This window comes from Photinus pyralis, unplaced genomic scaffold (genome assembly GCF_008802855.1).
Source record: "Photinus pyralis isolate 1611_PpyrPB1 unplaced genomic scaffold, Ppyr1.3 Ppyr1.4_LG6, whole genome shotgun sequence".
NCBI classification, from domain to species: domain Eukaryota; kingdom Metazoa; phylum Arthropoda; class Insecta; order Coleoptera; family Lampyridae; genus Photinus; species Photinus pyralis.
Window position 1 is genome coordinate 6,056,672 of NW_022170663.1, and position 19,763 is coordinate 6,076,434.

The 19,763-nt window shown below is 36.3% G+C and overlaps 2 protein-coding genes across 3 annotated transcripts; both read right to left on the minus strand.

The window, feature by feature from the left end:
- Positions 1-6,538: 6,538 nt before the first annotated feature.
- LOC116174131 (facilitated trehalose transporter Tret1-like) lies at positions 6,539-9,121 on the minus strand. 2 transcript variants are annotated; one of them, XM_031491950.1, is made up of 11 exons: positions 9,005-9,121; positions 8,840-8,941; positions 8,478-8,776; positions 8,317-8,356; positions 8,120-8,270; positions 7,891-8,076; positions 7,745-7,843; positions 7,495-7,697; positions 7,244-7,447; positions 7,006-7,192; positions 6,539-6,959 (listed from the first exon to the last, which is right to left on the minus strand). In XM_031491950.1, the coding sequence occupies exons 4-11, from the start codon at positions 8,338-8,340 to the stop codon at positions 6,550-6,552; spliced, it is 1,464 nt and encodes a 487-aa protein (XP_031347810.1). In that variant the 5' UTR covers positions 8,341-8,356; positions 8,478-8,776; positions 8,840-8,941; positions 9,005-9,121; the 3' UTR covers positions 6,539-6,549. The 2 variants fall into 2 exon arrangements, with proteins under 2 accessions (XP_031347810.1, XP_031347809.1); XM_031491949.1 differs by having other exon boundaries at positions 8,317-8,776.
- A 2-nt stretch (positions 9,122-9,123) lies between these two features.
- Positions 9,124-11,088, minus strand: LOC116174130 (facilitated trehalose transporter Tret1-like). The gene is made up of 8 exons (XM_031491948.1): positions 11,018-11,088; positions 10,818-10,968; positions 10,589-10,774; positions 10,445-10,543; positions 10,199-10,401; positions 9,949-10,152; positions 9,711-9,897; positions 9,124-9,665 (listed from the first exon to the last, which is right to left on the minus strand). The coding sequence occupies exons 1-8, from the start codon at positions 11,039-11,041 to the stop codon at positions 9,256-9,258; spliced, it is 1,464 nt and encodes a 487-aa protein (XP_031347808.1). The 5' UTR covers positions 11,042-11,088; the 3' UTR covers positions 9,124-9,255.
- Between the last annotated feature and the right edge of the window lie 8,675 nt (positions 11,089-19,763).

Here is a 19,763-nt window from a genome sequence, read left to right on the forward strand (position 1 = left end):
CGGGGCTCAAAAAAAGGCATTGTAAGTAAACCTTCCTTTTTTACCAAAATCGACTGCACCAAAATTTCTCGGGAAAACACTTTTTCTTATTAATTTTGGTGCGTAGAATCCAAAACAATTCGTACTTTTTCGATCAGACTTCTCAATCAAAAGTTATAGACTAGAAACCAATTTCGAAAAAAAATTCAAAGGGCTGTAACTTTTGAACTAGTAGCCCAATCTTGGAACTGTTTGAAATTATGGATTCTACAGGCCACATTCTATAAGAAAATTTTTTTCCGGGTCGATCTGAGACAATTTTTTTTTCGGGGCTCAAAAAAAGGCAGTGTATAACCTTCCTTTTTTACCAAAAATCGACTACACCAAAATTTCTCGGGAAAACACTTTTTCTTATTAATTTGGGTGCGTAGAATCCAAAACAATTCGTACTTTTTCGATCTGACTTCTCAATCAAAAGTTATAGACTAGAAACCAATTTCGAAAGAAAATTCAAAGGGCTGTAACTTTTGAACTAGTAGCCCAATCTTGGAACTGTTTGAAATTATGGATTCTACAGGCACATTCTATAAGAAAATTTTTTTTCCGGGTCGATCTAAGACAATTTTTTTTTCGGGCCTCAAAAAAAGGCAGGTTATAACCTTCCTTTTTTACCAAAAATCGACTGCACCAAAATTTCTCGGGAAAACACTTTTTCTTATTAATTTTGGTGCGTAGAATCCAAAACAATTCGTACTTTTTCGATCAGACTTCTCAATCAAAAGTTATAGACTAGAAACCAATTTCGAAAGAAAATTCAAAGGGCTGTAACTTTTGAACTAGTAGCCCAATCTTGGAACTGTTTGAAATTATGGATTCTACAGGCCACATTCTATAAGAAAATTTTTTTCCGGGTCGATCTGAGACAATTTTTTTTTCGGGGCTCAAAAAAAGGCAGTGTATAACCTTCCTTTTTTACCAAAAATCGACTACACCAAAATTTCTCGGGAAAACACTTTTTCTTATTAATTTTGGTGCGGAGAATCAAAAATGATTCGTACTTTTTCGATTAGACTTCGCAATCAAAAGTTAAGGACTAAAAACCAATTTCGAAAGAAAATTCAAAGGGCTGTAACTATAATAATAGTAATAATAATAGTATTTTATTCCATAGACAAACTAGTTTGTGTGGAAATTGTCAACAAATATTTAAATTACGAGTAGGTACATTAAGTATTATATAGGTAAAAAACAAATTACACATTAAATAGCGACAAACAAGTTACATTAAACAGTAAAATATTCACTTATATCATAGTGACATTTGTCAACTAGAAACAAATATAATTTTTCTTTAAAGATTGATAATTGCCTACAGTTACGTATTATGTAAGGTAAATGGTTATAGATCTTAATTCCCAGATTGGAGGGTGAATTGATTCCAATTTTTGTCTTAGTGAAATGTGGTCGAAGATTATCATTACCTCGGATATTGTATTGATGTATATCCTTACTTTTAACCATCTTGTTAGAGTTGACATAAATATATTGACAGATTTCAAATATATACAATCCTGTTAGAGTGAGAATTTTATGTTTTTTGAAGAATCCTCGACAAGAATCAAATTTGCGAATATTTGCAAGTGTTCGGATAATTCTCTTTTGAGAGAGAAAGACGCAACGAGAATAAGGGGATGGTCGCCATAAACAAATTCCGTAACGAATGATAGAAGCTACTGATGCGTGGTAGATCGGAATTAATTGTGGTAGTGTAAATATAGTACGTAAGTTTCTAAATAAATAATTAGTTCTATTTAACTTATTGACTATATTAGTACAATGTACTTGCCAATTCAAATGTGCATCTACTTATGAACTTATGAACTAGCAGCGCAATCTTGGAACTGTTTGAAATTATGGATTCTACAGGCCACATTCTATAAGAAAATTTTTTTCCGGGTCGATCTGAGACAATTTTTTTTTCGGGGCTCAAAAAAAGGCAGTGTATAACCTTCCTTTTTTACCAAAAATCGACTACACCAAAATTTCTCGGGAAAACACTTTTTCTTATTAATTTGGGTGCGTAGGATCCAAATCAATTCGTACTTTTTCGATCAGACTTCTCAATCAAAAGTTATAGACTAAAAACCAATTTCGAAAAAAAATTCAAAGGGCTGTAACTTTTGAACTAGTAGCCCAATCTTGGAACTGTTTGAAATTATGGATTCTACAGGCCACATTCTATAAGAAAATTTTTTTCCGGGTCGATCTGAGACATTTTTTTTTCGGGGCTCAAAAAAGGCAGTGTAAATAAAATTATGCATTTTATTTTTATTTTATTTTATTTTTTTTTTTATTTTTTTTTTTTTTCCTTTATTTTTAAATTATATTTCAGATGTAATAAGAAATACTATAAAAAAACACGTGTGTAATTGGTACTCGTTAGGCGTGCTTTAAAGGCACTTGTGTCGTAATATCCTATTTTAGAGTTTAGTTTTGGAAAAAATTAAAAAAAAATCTTTACAACGCAGGATTTTTCACTTTGCTTCAGATGCAACGTCCATTTAGAATCAATTTATTCAAAATCCAAACTTATGTTGAGTTTATCTATAAGGATTTGGTAGGATTTTTTAAATTTTTATTGTCATAAGGAATTTTTTAGACATTTCGAGTGGGTTCATTAAACTTGTATATCTGTTACATTATACTAATTTGGGAAAAAAGGACCTGCTACTACCATATATATTCACACTTATCCTGAGTTTAATTATAAGGTCCTAATAAAACATTTCTTCTGGTGTAGATTTATGGTAACGTTTAGTTAGAAACTAAGTGTTCGATTCAAATTCGGAAATTTTATCCTTTTGCCAATATTAAAACCTGTCTATATTTTATATACATTTGCAAAATTGTAATGAAGTATTTATGGTGTTAATTAGACCCGTTATGTGGTTAGTTTTTGATCATTTCGTTTACGGATTGTTTTATTATTCAAATTCTCTGCAAAAAATTAAGTACATTTTGCCCAAAGCATTGGATATTTGCACCAAATGTAATTTGTGGTTCTGTAGAGCTGTTTTTCAGTTATTTGGTTGTAGAAAATGTCTTTGAAAATAATTCGAATTTAGAAAGCAAAATTTGTACTACCGTAAGGATTCATTTTATGGCCAATGTTTTAGAATTTTGTGTGCTAATAAAGTGCCGTTTAAACCTATCAGGGTATTATTGTAATATGCTAATGGCCAAACGCCTTTTTTAAGCATAAGTGTACTGCAAAGCGCAATTTATTAATTTGCATTTTTTTCAAATCATATCATCCCTCCTTAATAGGTATGACTTCTTTCAAACTTGACGCTTATAACTAAAATTACAAGCGTAAACGGTGGACCATAAATTTCAACATTTGTCTTGCCCACACAGCAAGTAGGCATTTTACGCGCTACACCATATTGAAATTGTTGAAAAATTAATAAACCCGAACCGCTTTCCGCTTCTTATTAACGTCTCATAAGATACAAAACCCATCAAAATACGATTTATATGCTACGCCTTAACCACACTGTCACCCACGATTTTCTACACTTGAACTCCACGTACCTTATTATCTTTCACCTCCAGCGAATGAATAAATTAAGTTTCAATTTGTAATAAACCATCGAAAATATGCGTTAACTGTTTTTGGAAATGAATTGGGGGTTTAAAAGATCATAATTGAAAATAGTTGTAGTAAAACTCTTTGTATTGATCATGAGGGTTAGTAGGATACAAGCACATCTCAAAAAGACTCCCAGGAGATAAACAAGTTGGACATTTGTTATTCGTAAAAGCCAAAGCGTGTAGTCTCCGTGGGACATATGAGAAACATGTGTTCGGATTGTTGTGGAAAACTCTGTAGACTTCAAACATTTCACTAAAGAGAATGCGCGCCCTTGTTAAAGTTAATATTTATCGGACTTGCGTGTACAATCCGACAATTTATATACTTGGGCAATTTTTATTGTTTGTGATTGGGGCGCGTCCGTTTTACTCATTTTGCCTTTCATCGATATGTTTCGAAGCTACGGGTACACTTTCCTAAATTTGTAAATTGATTTACACCCGAAGGAAATTTCATCTGAAGAAAAATCGACTGACGTCAAAAAATGATTGGCAGGAAACTCGTTTAAAGTGACAACTTCCTTTTAGACGGATTTTTTGTTGCTTCCAATAAGCTTATAATTTGTATATAAATCTTGGAGGTCTTTTCCTTCGTGCATCGGGCAGTCTTCCATTTAAAAGGTTTACAAAACTCTGTCGCTTCGAAATGATCAATAGTCCTCCTTCCGAAACTAAAATAAATTGAATTTTAATATTTTGAAACTCGAGGATTTAGTTCCATGGATCCGTAGACGCACCTGACTTAATTTCATTTAGAAACCTATAAATCTGTCACAAATCCCTATTCCGAGATAAAGGTTTCCCTCGAGGGCCGGGATTTGCATGCGTTTCAAGGTGTGCTTTGGCATCTTTCCCTGCCAAACCTTCGTATTTAGTTATTTTTGATTTAATACCTGTAAGATAATTCGCATTGTTTTTGCGAACACGGCCAAGAATTCGTGATACAATAGTAATAAATCACATAATTTTTGTCCTTCCCCCAGTTCTTTCCCTTTGGTTTTACGACGCCACAAATCGAAGTAGTACACAATTCCAACTGCAGTTATGCAAAATTAGAAAGATTTATTGAATGCCTTCTTACAAACATTCAACCATGCAGAAATACTTGGAAACGCCTCCCTTTTACTGTTTTCGCTCTTCAAAGGGAAATTGATGGAGGAACGTCCGAAATTATGATCTAAGTTTAGACGAAAGGAGTTGTTGGTTAATTACAATACCCATACGGACTGAGCTGGTGCTTGAGAAGGTGCAAGTGCGAATACCTTGTTATTTTCGAAATACAGCAGTTGTTAAATGAGAATATAAATATATAAATAGATGGCAGAGGAAGTGACTGTCCATACTACTTTGCACTGTCGGTTATTAATATAACTTCGAACGGAAACAAGAAATTATATTCTTCAGTTATTAGCGATAAAATTTGCCATGTGCTTAAGGCATTTTTAATTTTAACATTCAGGATAGGCCCCTATTATTTATTTATATGTAACGTTCCATCGATTTAAAAATTAGCTTGCAATCGCATAATTTTCGTTTGTTTTGTAAAATTTCTCGCCTTTAAAAATAAACTGGCGCCACTTTGAGTAAGTTCCTACAATCGGGCCGTAAAAACACGATGACCATGTACGTAAATATATGGATTAAAAACAAAGCTCTTAAAGCTCTCGCTGACGTTTATGATGTTCAGAATAGGAATACGCATACTGTTATGAAACATATTAACCTAAATGATAGGTTTTTATGATTATTTGACAATAATGTCTCCCTAATACTATTGTAGGCATATAGGCAATAACTGAACAATGATCACAATATAACATTCATTAAAATCACGAAACAACTAGTGAATTGTTGGACAAGAATTATTACTTATGGAGTTGGTACTAAGAAAAGTTATAGACAACAAACCGATCCCGAAGATACACCCATCAGCAGTATCGATACCGAAACCGTCGCATGAGAATTTGCGAACACGTGGATTTCACGCTTGGGCGTACCATCCAAAGTTACCGACCAGGGGCGGCAATTCAAGGGAACACTTTTCCGGTACTTGGAGCACACTTGGGCATACCACCCTCAAGCAAACGAGCCGGCAGACCGATTCCTTCGACAACTAAAAACGTCCCTCCGTTGCCACGAAAAGCAAGAATGGACTCAAGCACTCCCAATGGTACTTCTAAGGATACGAAATGCTTGGAAGGAGGACATCAAGGCAACAGCAGAGCATATAGGATACGTTTACGATTCCCAGGAATATTTAAATGCTTTTTTTATTGAAGAATCTTCACCCAAAATCGTGTCTTACACTATCTCAAACCATCTACTCCCTATTAAGACAACAGAGTGCCATTTGCTGAAGCAGAAAATGCATTAATCTTATATTTTCTTCCACTTAAACGACGCCGACGCGTCTTTACCAGGGTCATCAATCATATTGGTTTCATTATAATTAACTTTATAAGTTTTTTGCTTGAGATACTGTTTTCCAATCTTACAAAATATGCTTTAATAGTATTTTTGGAAACACTGGAATACTAAAATTGTTAATGTTTCACGCCAACGTTTGAGTGATTTAACTATACATGTAATTATTTTAAAATCAGAATTCTACGTGTGTACCATTTCAAATCATCTCTTCCCTTCAAGACGTTAACTTTCAGCCGCGCTAACAATAAGTGAAAATCTGCCTCCGGATTGTTGCTGATAATTGAGTTACAAGAAAAAAAACGGAGACTGCACTGTTTTCAAGCAGAGCAGATTATAATGTACCCTCTTCCACTACAATACATTTAATATGCAATAAAATGAACCACATAATCTTATTGAATAAATGGAAACACAAGAAGATGAAATAAATATAATATCGTCGTATTTCCTTCAAGTTTTAATTGAACTACTGCCACGTGGTAGAGTGTGTTAAAGGAGTGGTACATCGTTTCCTTTACAATTTAGTTCCTGTCGCCCTCCCTTGAAGCTTGCCGGTTTACTTAAATCGTTGGAAAAATGTGATTCAATTTCGGCGAAAGTTTTTCGATGGGTTTCAATCACAAATACATAAATGTACACACAACCCAATAAACAAATTAAAGAAATATAGTAGAATGGGTACGACGCGTGTACTATGTTTTGTAATAAATAGTAACATTGTATCGAGGAGAATTCGGTAATGCAACCAAAGATGCTGTAAATAGATTGGCCCACTCCACGAACCTGCGTTGGATATGCTTCGGCCGAAATCATGTATGGAACAACGAACATTCCTGTTATCGCAACTATTGAGTACAGTGAGGTTGCCAGCAATGGGATCAATTGGTAATTCGTCCGATCTGAAACGATTTTTTAAACCGAAACTTCGTCGCCTATTAATTATACCCTCTATGCTGTAACCGGCGTAAATTCCTAACGTTAACATGCAAGCTGACATCCCTGCGCAACTGATCATCATCAAGATTCGGCGAGACAGTTTTTTCATTACCCAAATCATGCAGACAGACGTGATTAGCTTTGCGATTCCGATGTACACGCCGATCTGGTATGAGTCGTAGGTTGTACCAAAATCCTGAAACGAAAGGAGTTACCTAGCGCTATTTTCAATAGTCGCTGCTTTCACCATGAGAAATTGTACAATATTCCCGAAAATAAAGCTCGTGCCAGAAAAATCTTGAAAAAATCGTAGACCAGCCACCATCAAAACCCTTTTGTATCCATTAGGATCGAGGAAAAACTTCATTTTTTCCCACATCTTCAGTGCTGTAAAATTTTGTCGCTCGTGTAGCTCTTGTATTGCACTGAGTTTCATTTCTATCGCATCACACTGTAACAGCTCAATGGTATCACGCAGTTATAAAAAGAAAAAAATACCCTATCAATATTAAACGTTTTATGTTTGTGAAATGCATGCAATGCTGTTCGTGCTTCGAGACTTCGTCCTTTGGTAACCAACCACAAAGGACTTTCATGTAAAAATGCAGATAAAATAACTGGTATCGGCGTTAATCCCAAATTAATCCAGGCGGCTGTTCGCCAATGCAATTTGGAACCGATTGCCAAAGCAGTTAATGTACCTAAATCTCCATGGAGTACCTAATCGACATAAGGGCGCTAATCATACCTGAACCCATGAAAGCTACTTTAATGTGAAGTAGCATTCCTCTAACATTAGGGGGGCTTATTTCAGCAATATAAACGGATGCCCCATTGACAAACCACCCTAATGGTATCACTGAGCTATAGGAACTTCAGTAGTGTGTTACTTACCGTAAGAGGAACTTGACAGACATTTGCCAACTAAAAGAGCCGCAAAGCTCTGCGAAGTCGCTGTAATTATCCACGATACTGCGTAAGGCACCGCGGCGAGTCTAAGTGCGTTTAATCGCCCAAAATTATCCATCGTAATCCCAGAAAGGGCGGCAGATATGGGCAACACTAGGGCCGGGGCGCTAACTGAAGGAAAAGAATAAGCTCGAGTATTTTCGGTCATAGTCACGTAACCAGGTTCTTTCTCTGTCAGATAATACGAATGATTTTTCCCTGGTGACATTGTTGTTAGGTGTGAAGTACGGCAATAAAATTGCCGTGTGAAGTACACCTATTCCCAATAGGAAATTGAAGGATGCAGTGACGAGTGCGGCAAAAATCTAAAAAGTGGGCTATACTCTATCTTTAAATATGGGGCTTACTCACATGGGGTAATAAACTGAGATTCATTTTCGACAAAGACTATCTGGAAAATGATCATTAAGAAACTTATTTTTAATGAGCGCAGAAATATTTATTCTTTGATAGTGTAGATGAAGTGTAAATATCACATGCCTAGTTACTACTAATTGTACATGGTCTTTTACCTTTTATTTGATTGATATCTCAGATACGGCTAGATAGTCAGAAAACGAATAATTTGTGAAAACAACGATAAAATCATGCCAGCTACTCAGGTCGGTACAATGGTCGTAGGTAAGTATAACTTATCTGTAATATCAAGAAAACAATATAGACATTCCATCAAAAGAATTAAACTCATTAGCCCAATAGAAAGATTCCTGGACAAAAGGACAAATGCTAGTTTGGGATGCCACCTGCACTGACACTCTAGCACCATCCCATGTTAATTTGTCAAGTAAGACGAGTGGGGCAGTAGCTGAATCTGCGGCATGTATACAAATAAGGAAATATAGTTCAATTATAAAACAGAACCATATTTTTATACCTTTCGCAGTAGAAGCATTGGGACCTTGGTGTAGAGAAGCTCGTAATTTTGTGGACTGCTTGAGAAAACGTATTTATTACCAATATTACTGGAGAACCTCGACTAAAATGTTTCTTTTAGCAACATTTAACTTAAACCAAAAAATTAAAAAAATGGACCCCTTACAAGTTTCCGTTACAGTATCCCTCTTCCTCTAAGATTATACCTTCCAACCGCGCCGAATTTGTGCTAAAAATGGGATAATTTGCTTACAATAAAAGACGGCTGAGCAGAATACAATGGAATCCCTGCAAATACAACAGATTTAATATGCGATAAAATAGACAATATCTTTTTGAATAACGCAAGACGCTCAAATATACAAATGAGTATTTCGTTCAGGTTTTAATTCAATGTTTGCCACGTGGTTGACTGTGTTAAAGGAGTGGTACATCATTTCCTTTACAATTTAGTTCCTGTCGCTCTCCCTTGAAGCTTGCTGGTTTACTTAAATCGTTGGAAAAATGTGATTCAATTTCGGCGAAAGTTTTTCGATGTGTTTCAATCACAAATACATAAATGTACACACAACCCAATAAACTAATTAAAGAAATATAGTAGAATGGGTACGACGCGTGTACAGTGGTTTGTAATAAATAGTAACATTGTATCGAGGAGAATTCGGTAATGCAACAAAAAATGCTGTAAATAGATTGGCCCACTCCACGAACGTGCGTTGGATATACTTCAGCCGCAACCATGTATGGAACAACGAACATTCCTGTTAAAGCAGCTATGAAGTACAATAAGGTTGTCAACAATGGGATCCATTGATAATTCGACAGATCTGAAACAATTTTTTAAACAGCAACTCCGTGGCTATTATACCTACCCTCTGTCCTGTAACTGACGTATATTCCCAACGTCAACATGCAAGCTGACATCGCTGCGCAACTGATCATCATCAAGAATCGGCGAGATAGTCTTTTCATTACCCAAATCATACAAATAGACGTAATTAGCTGTGCAATTCCAATATACACGCCGACCTGGTATGAATCATAGGTTGTACCAAAATCCTGAAACGAAAGCAGTTAGTTAGTTCTATTTTCAATACGTACTTCCTTCACCATGAGAAATTGTACAATATTTGGAAAAATGTAGCTTGTTCCAGAAAAATCTTGAAAAAATCGTAAACCCGCTAACATAAAAACCCTTTTGTATCCACTAGGATCGAGGAAAAACCTCATTTTTTCCAACAACTTCAGTTCTGTAAAACGTTGTCGCTCGTGGAACTCTTGTATTGCACGCAGTTTCGTTTCTATCGCATCACACTGTAACAACTCCATGTACCACGCAGTCATAAAGAGAAAAAAGTACCCTATCAGATTTAAACGTTTTATGTTTGTAAAATGCATGCAAGGCTGTTCTTGCTTCGAGACTTCGTCCTTTGCTGACTAACCACAAAGGACTTTCATATAAAAATGCTGATAAAGTAACGGGTATTAGCGTTAATCCGAAATTAATCCAGGCAGCTGTTCGCCAATGCAACTTGGAACCGATTGCCAAAGCAGATAATGTCCCTAAAACTCCATAGAATTATCGACACAAGCGCGCTAATCATACCTGAACCCGTGAAAACTATTTTAACGTGAAGTAGCATTCCTCTAACATTGGAAGGGCTTATTTCGGCAATATAAACGGATGCTCCCAGGAGAAACCACCCTAATGGCATCGCTGAGGTACGAACTCGCGCGGTATGCTACTTACCATAAGAGAAGCTTGACAGACATTTTCCAACTAACAGAGCCGCAAAGCTCTGCGAATTCGCCGTAATTATCCACGATACTGCGTAAGGCACCGCTGCGAGTCTAAGTGCGTTTAACCGTCCAAAAGTATCCATCGTAATTCCAGACAGGGCGCCAGATATGGGCATCACTAGGGCGGGGGCGCTAACTGAAGTTAAAGAATAAGCTCGAGTATTTTCGGTCATAGTCACGTAACCAGGTTCTTTCGCCGTCGGATAATACGAACGACTTCTCCATTGTGACATTTTTGTTGGGCGCGAAGTACGGCAATAAAATTGCCGTGTGAATGACACCTATTCCCAATAGGAAATTGAAGGATGCAGTGACGAGAGTGGCGAAAATCTAAAATCCACGTCATACGCTATACTATTTAGATATTGGGATTACTCACATGCGGTAATAAACTTAGATTCATTTTCGACAAAGAGTGCCAGCAAAAGATCTTCTCCGTGAAGCTTTTGTTTTAATAAGTGCGGAAATATTTACTCTTTGATAGTGAGACTACGTTTAAGCGCAGTGTAAATATGACATGTTGCGCAACATCGTAAATTTCGGCTTAGAATGTTACACGTTCTACTTCAGTGTCTTTCACTCGCTCGTGATGATATTGAAGGAGTTGTGAATCCGGCCCGCCCGTGTGGCGCTGTTCAGTTGAAGCTGGAAGGCGATACTAAGTGTCTCTGGTTCGAATCCGGATTCGGACATTGATATTTGTAAATGTATAGTAGGTTGGGTAGCTCCAAATATCATCTGCACCTTCATCTGCTATTCCTCAACAGGCAGCGATTTGTCTTTCCTCTAAAGGAGTCGAATGAGGACCTGGTGGAACATCTTTTTAATATCAGTCGTGGAGGCAATTCTTCTTTCCCTAAATCGCATCAAAATTCCTGGAATGGACTCCAGCAAATCAGACCCTGTGAGAAGATTGTTCTTGTGGATCACTCCATGATTCTTTGCGGCCGCATCCAAAACCATTCTGATTTTATTTCGCTTTTTGGGTTTGAAGTCTACAAAGTGGGGTAAAAAGACCTTGCCCGAATCAACTTTGAGTTTATCCATATCAACTCTATGAACATACCCCATTTGTTCATTGTGAGCCATCTTGTCTCGCTAGCGCTTAGCAAACACCTGGTTTTGTTCGAATCTTTTTTCCAAAAGATTGAGACGTCCCAAAGCTTGCTCTTTGCAACGTCCCGAGTCAACTCTCCATCCATCCATCCATACTTACACCTTGGCACTAACTGAGCGTTCTTTATTGGAGGTTTAATACATTCTCTTGAAATAATGAGATAGATATTATCTTGTCTTATCAGGATTTGTGGCTCGCCCACCCGCTCAAAAAAATTCACTCTTTGCAAATGTGGCCCAACGATCCAACAGTGTCTTGATCTTGATGCAATTGTAAGGGATCAATTAGGATAGACTGCACATAGTGCACATAATGCACATTATTAACTACATCCATAATTAAAGTTATATATAAATACATCATAACATCAAATAAGAATTAACAAGATCACGAATTGAATTAAACCTTATTTTCAAAAATTACACCTGGTTAATAAAGAACAGGGAAGGGATGCAAAACTCAAAAATAAAAATACGTCATTACAACAAACGACCTTAATTTAGAACTGACAGGAAGATATAGATCAAATAAATATGAAAAGAAAAAAAATATTAAGAACTTCTCGAAATGCAAACCGCGCTTGTTAGTTGCCGTAATAAATCGTGTGCCTTAAGACAGATACAAATGCATCTGCAAGTGCGCGGCTTTTAATCTGGTGTCGGATAACTTAAACTAAAACAACTGGAGAACATAAATTAGCGGCTTTGTCTCTTTTTGCGTTTATAATAATTAAAGAATCGCTCTTGAAAGACTCAATCGCGCAATTAATAACGAACTTAATTAATTAAGGATTTATCGCGAAAACGGCGAAATCAATTGTTTGCCTATCCTAAATAAACAGCCTTCGAGATAAAGTTCACTGAATCAAAGAATTCTGTTTCAGACATTCCGCAGCTAAAACCACTGCACGAAATTTCACGCATCGCGAAATGGGGGAAACACTTTCCGAGTGAAAAGTCAGTAATGAGAATTTCCCGGGCGGGCGTTATTCTTTCTTCGTCTCAAACATTGCCTTTGCCTTATTATTCGCGCATTAGTGCAACCTTTCGTTGCCTTGGAAGGTATTGTTAACAATTCAGATTTGAATTGCCTAATTAAAAAATAACATCGAGAGAGGTTCTCACGGACGTCACCCTGCAGAAACTCAAACGTCAGGCGTGTCAACCCTTACATGAAATATGTATCGTACAACCCTTCCCTATCGAAAGCTGCAATTGACAGACTTTTATATCAAACCGGAATGTTATATTACCAAAGAGAATAGCAACCTCGCCGAATGGAGTCTGAGTTTTATACCCACATTTTAATTAGAAATACGTCAGTTACCATACTTTCCGATTATGTGTTTCGAATTGAGGGCCCTTGCTACGTTTTAGGGTACGCAAAATTAATTTCCTTACCACCTAAGAACCACCGGCAAAGAGCATTGACAATAAGATTTAAACGTTAACACGCGGACAATGGAGATTACTCGCACCATGATTGACGGCCAAATGTAAATTCATCGTTTATGAACACGTTAATCGTTTTAGTTTCCATTCAACGTTTGTCAGGGTTAAACAAAAAAGTGACGGGAGTACAAAAGTGACTCGCAAATCACAATCAATTATTGTGGTATATTAAATCGGACAAAGTCATTCAGAAATCCAATAATTGTTCTTATTCATGATTAATGATAACTGGCTCACTGCTTATTTATTAACGAACCTTTTTCAACCGTACATTCATTATAACTGATTGGTGAAAAATACTGTTGTGGATTCGGAAATAAAAACCGTTAGCATGGAACGAAACTGAAATATAAAAAAACAAATTTGGCGAAGATAACTTCACATTGCATTGGGAAAATAATAATACACCCTGATGCTCCTACTCAATACATTCAATTTGAAAAACTTAAATTGCCTATTCTTTGGCATAATGGATCATATTTTTACCTAATAGTTGAGAACCAGTACGGTAAAAAAAAGACACATAAACTGGTACTAATATTCAAAGGAGTAGTTGTATAGGTACTTTCTTTGATATCCCCGAACCCTTCCGATATTTCAGACAAAGATGATAAATTGAACACTAGCAAAAATGCTTTAAACTGTATATAATAGAGGTAGTCAAATTGTGTATTGTGCTTCTTTTAGGAGTAGTTTGGTAATAATTATTAATATTATACAAAAAAACGGCATAACAAATTTTGCTTGCCCTACCTAAACGCATACACTCTAAAATTCAAGGTTCGTTTCGCAAAACAGAAAACATAAACCCCGAACAGGATTGTGGTTTGTTTCAAGGAATCTTCACAATCTTAAGGAACCTCCAAGAACTATAAAATCATTAAAATTTCAGAAGCTACAAAAATGTCAAAACTTAGAATATTGTAGCGAATTTTTCAAAAATCCCAATAGACATCGAGGCACCATTAAAGATTAGTTATCGGCGATAAAGAACGAAGGCGGATGTTACCGTTCTTGTTATATTTCGGAAGCTATTCCATTTGTTAGTTAACTAAACAAATTCCACAGTCCGTCGATTTGCAAGAATCATCGAGACAATCTTTGGAATTGGTTATCTTAGCGTTCCATCATCTGTAAAAAAATTGAGAACGCTCTGGGAGTCATCCAGTTTGAAAGACCAAGCATCGTTTTGTAAATTTGTTTATTTAATTGGTCAATTGCGGTGATTGAGATTGTCGTATTGTTTTGTTATCAAAAGAAGTGACCAAATACCGATTTTCAAAAAGATCGGATGAATTTTTCTTAGTAATAACAAATTGTTAATTTTCGGGACTCTTTTTTTTATATTTCTCCATAAAAACAATAACATTTGAAAATAAACCTTCCATAGCAACTGCGTCCTATAGAAAATTCGATTCTAAACTTGATTTCTATTCATTTCTTCGCTCAGAGCAATAGTTAACGAACGAGATAATTGAAGTGAAATGCGAAATGAAACGACGTTTTGCCATTTTTTCTTCGTTTTTTGTTTATAACTATATGTTCCGGGAGTTTCCGGCTAGGGGGACTATGATTCTCGGATTCAGCGGATTGTTTTACATAGAATACACTTGGTTTCGTTGAGTGAAATGACAACATCGGGACATCAGATAGTAACTGCGTGGTTTTCGTCACGTTCGTGACCTGGCCTATTAATCGCTACCTTTCATTTTCAATTTCTTGGTCCATCCCTTCCCCTGTTTCCCCTGTTACAACAGTCTTGTTAGTCCAGAATTCTACCCAGTGCAATGTGCCGTGTCATATTTATAGCAACTTAAGGACAGAACGTTTTGAAGCAGAATCGGGGGTATGGACTACCCCCCCCACCCCCACCCCGGACGATATTGTAATAGACCAGGCTCTTTGTATTCTTTACCAAAATGTGTGGTACCCTTACCAACATCAACGTTTTGAACCACAACCCATCAACGGGGGGTACGGAATGTCCCCAGTGCCGAAGAAGGATATTCTCAACTCCCCAGAGCCCCTCGCTTCTATATTCACCAGCGCCCCCTACGTGCGTAGTATGTCAAAATGTTTTACGATGTTTTTGGTTGCATACTTTATCTACATTTCCAATTTGTAGGTATTTATATTGTGCAACAAAAAAAGATTTCTTAAAAAACCAATTTTTTTTCTTATATTTAAGATTTGAGGGGGGTTGCGGAGGGAATTGTTGGTGGAAAGTTAAAATTTGTATTCAGCAACCCAAAAAACATAAAGTAAGCATATTTGCAGAACTACCATTAATTTTGCCAGCTTGAGGTCCTCATATGTTCTGTATTGCCTGGACTAACTTCCAAAGCAGAATATCTCGCTCCGTAATCAGTGTGAAACTTTAGCAATGGCAATTTCAGTACAAAGATTCGTTGCCCCATAAAACATACGAAGTGGAAGAAATAAACTCTCCCCACACTCCCTTGGTAAAAACCGAATTTGATTGGGTCATGAACAAAGCATTTTATGTCAATAAATAGAATTATGTGGGGATATTTCTTCATAGTATTTTCCTTTTAAAATGACGAACAGAAAGCGGTTCCCCGCTAATTAAGATTTCCGTAAAGCAAGCAACAGGATTAAGTAAAAAGTGCTGGTTCGCAATCAATTCCCCTCGATTTCTATTTTAGCAATTATTTTACGCCGGTAGGGTGCCACCTTTAAAAAAGCAACAACGTTATATTTCGACCGTTGCGAGCTGACACGCGGCAATCATTGTAACTGAAGACCGTGGCGGCGCACAAAAATACGAAATCTGCATCTGAATGCCGTCAACCACCTCTTCTCACACGCGGACCAGCTGCGTCAGCCACCCCTCAAACTAATTGTCAAAGTTTGTTGCTTGCAATCTAATTATAATTCAGATCACTCATTCGCCGATGTGTAAAAAAAGTCAGCGGCGTCTAAAAGCACTTCGAATCAAAGATGAGGTTGTCTTCGGCGTGTTCGGGTGGAAACACGGGGTGTTTGTGGGCGTTCGTTGACTGTAATTTGAATTACTGCTTTCCTTATATGGCTATGGATGACAAGGTATCATATTTTGTTTCAAGAATTAAGACATTCTACTTGACTTATAATGAACTACACGTAACTGCCCTATTCTATTTGAGTTGTTTAACATTCTTGTACGACGATGATTACTGCATTCGGGTTTGGGGTCTTAATTCAAGTGCACTCCACGTTCCGCAATGACATATTCATACTTAATCATTACAGTTCGCAGATAGCTCGATTAAAAATATTCAAAAAATCACGTTCTGATGCGACTCTTTAGATTTCAAGTAGCGATTTTTCAAGTTGATACTTAACTTATAACTACGTAAGTAGTATTTATACAAAAAGCTCGACTAAGGTTAGCGCATTTTTGTTCGACAGCCTGGTAACCGTTCTAGATGTGGAGTTATTTACACTATGCTAAATATGTGGTACTCAACGTCAATCAGTTGTTCGTTTGCTAATAGAGTTGCTACTGGTCAAGGTGCTGTTGCTTGTAGAACCACTCAGTATGTGAAAATTATGATGGGAAATGTGTCAACTCCTGCCCCCAGACGTATTGAATTTTAGAAATTCGTAACTCCAGCAATTTATAAATTCGAACACTACCTAATAACTTACCTTATTCATGAAAAAATATGCACTTTACGTTTGCTGTCTAAATTTATTGTCCATATAACTACTCTTTTTTTAAGTTACTTCTACATCAACTTTCGTTATTAAAAAAATAGCAATGAGAAATTAGAGCGGATTTACAAAAACGATTAACATAAAATACAAAAATTTTGTTTTATTCCTATTCCTGCTAACATTTAGGTAATACACACTGATTGTCATCAATCCTGAATTTGCACGGGACTTGTTTTTAGTCTCATTGGAAGCGATCGATTTCGGTTGAGCTTTTGGTTCAATAACATCATCGCCTGAAAAGCCACTGCTTTTTGGGGCCCCAATTACAACTAAATCAACCAAGAAAGTACTTAAAGATAAAATCTCTCAGTTTATTAACATGTCTTCGAGGCTGTATAAAATATCACCCCACTCCGCATTTTTCCTACGAATTGGGCGTTCGAGAACCGATGGTAAACCCCCAGATAGATCGACTCTGATTCCTTGGGCTCGTGGAAAATGTCTGGATACTTTCGCAGCTTCTTATTTGTCCTCCACTATGCACTACCTTGGATTTACTGCTGAGAAAGAGGAACCGCAAATCATGGCAGCTCGAGTTTCTGAAGGGAGAAGTGATCTCTGTTGAAACTATTGGAGTTTGGAATATGGAAGCATTGCATTTAATCAGAACGATTGAAGAACGCATATAATTGATGATGGGGGGCAAAAATCCAGTACCTACCTTCTTCAACGACTGGGAATTGGTATCCAACGTGAAAGCCTCTAAGAAAGCTACTTTCTATAATTTCTATATCATTTTATTCAGAACCCTAGTTAACTAAACAAACAGTTTGTTTAATTTAAAAAACCGGAAATGAATGAAAGAAATATCCATTTTAAAAAAAACCAAACAGTTGGTGATTCACATGGAAATAAAAAAAATTCAATGATTTTATTTATTTTATTTTACAAAAATATTAACATAGAATTTATAAATAAGCAACATTTCGGTGCATAGGAGTCTCGAAATTCACAAGTAATTAGAGAGGTGTTCCGGAAAAATTGATTGTATGGTAATGGTGTGCATTATGGTCTGGCGGTAACATATTGGTCCATATTCTTTTGAGAATAACCAAGGACGAGCACTTACAGTCAATTCGGAGCGTTATGGCCGTATGCTAACGAATTATTTTTGGAAAGAAATTGAAGATTATGAGTTGGAAGACACGTGGTTCAAGCAGGACGGGGTAACAATCCACACAACACGGGCTTTATTGCAAGAGAAATTTCCAGGACGAGTAGTTTCGAGATTGGATAATGTAAATTGGCCTCCAAGATCCTGCGATTTGAGGCGTCTGGATTTCTCTTTGTGGGGGTATGCGAAAGATCGTGTTTACCGAATAATTCTCAAAGTCTTGATCAAATGGATCATTTAAATTTATTCCGTAGCGTATTTTTCATGATAAACAAACTATTTTATTAATAGCTTCAGATAAATGAATTTTTATTATATAATTTTCGACTAATGTTTGTTTTAATTATAAGTTTAGATGCCCTGTAAAATTCTTTTATGGATACTTAAGCCGTAACTCTTGCCCTTGTTTGTTATTTTCCACTCGTTATGCTCATTTGTCCGATAGAGATCATTTTCCGGAATTTCAACTTTCAAGTCGTTTTTGTTCCATTTTTGGAATCACGAAAAGACCAAAAGGATGCAAAATCAGTGTCCGGTCAGGAAATCCCTCAGACCATCGTTCTCGGCTCCAAGATTGGGATACTAGATCAAAAGTTACAGCCCTTTGAATTTTCTTTCGAAATTGGTTTCTAGTCTATAACTTTTGTCTGATCGAAAAAGTACGAATTGTTTTGAATTCTACGCACCAAAATTAATAAGAAAAAGTGTTTTCCCGAGAAATTTTGGTGTATTCGATTTTTGGTAAAGGAAGGTTACTGCCTTTTTTTGAGACCCAAAAAACATTATTTCAGATCGACCGGAAAAAACCTTTTCTTATAGAATATGGCCTGTAGATTCCATAATTTCAAACAGTTCCAAGATTGGGCTACTAGGTCAAAAGTTACAGCCCTTTGAATTTTCTTTCGAAATTGGTTTTTAGACCATAACTTTTGATTGAAAAGTCTAATCGAAAAAGTACGAATCGTTTTGGATTCTACGCACCAAAACTAATAAGAAAATGTGTTTTCCCGAGAAATTTTGGTGTAGTCGATTTTTGGTAAAAAAGGAAGGTTATACACTGCCTTTTTTTGAGCCCCAAAAAAAATTGTCTCAGATCGACCCGGAAAAAAATTTTCTTATAGAATGTGGCCTGTAGAATCCATAATTTCAAACAGTTCCAAGATTGGGCTTCTAGTTCAAAAGTTACAGCCCTTTGAATTTTCTTTCGAAATTGGTTTCTAGTCCATAACTTTTGATTGAGAAGTCTGATCGAAAAAGTACGAATTGTTTTGGTTTCTACGCACCAAAATTAATAAGAAAAAGTGTTTTCCCGAGAAATTTTGGTGCAGTCGATTTTTGGTAAAAAAAGAAGGTTATACACTGCCTTTTTTTGAGCCCCGAAAAAAAAATTGTCTCAGATCGACCCGGAAAAAAATTTTCTTATAGAATGTGGCCTGTAGAATCCATAATTTCAAACAATTCCAAGATTGGGCTACTAGTTCAAAAGTTACAGCCCTTTGAATTTTCTTTCGAAATTGGTTTCTAGTCTATAACTTTTGATTGAGAAGTCTGATCGAAAAAGTACGAATTGTTTTTGATTCTACGCACCAAAATTAATAAGAAAAAGTGTTTTCCCGAGAAATTTTGGTGTAGTCGATTTTTGGTAAAAAAGGAAGGTTATACACTGCCTTTTTTTGAGGCCCCAAGAAAAAATTGTCTCAGATCGACCGGAAAAAACATTTTC

Bases quoted from the DNA above. Each gene is read 5' to 3' on its own strand.
- LOC116174131 (XM_031491950.1), bottom strand. From the start codon at position 8,340: ATGAATCTCAGTTTATTACCCCAT. The intron at 8,271-8,316 runs GTGAGTAAGCCC...CCCACTTTTTAG, and splicing joins ATCTCAGTTTATTACCCCAT to ATTTTTGCCGCACTCGTCAC. The intron at 6,960-7,005 runs GTATAATTAATA...AAATCGTTTCAG, and splicing joins CGCCGGTTACAGCATAGAGG to ATCGGACGAATTACCAATTG.
- LOC116174130 (XM_031491948.1), bottom strand. From the start codon at position 11,041: ATGAATCTAAGTTTATTACCGCAT. The intron at 10,544-10,588 runs GTAAGTAGCATA...CGATGCCATTAG, and splicing joins TCTGTCAAGCTTCTCTTATG to GGTGGTTTCTCCTGGGAGCA. The intron at 9,898-9,948 runs GTGAAGGAAGTA...CTTTCGTTTCAG, and splicing joins ATATTGTACAATTTCTCATG to GATTTTGGTACAACCTATGA.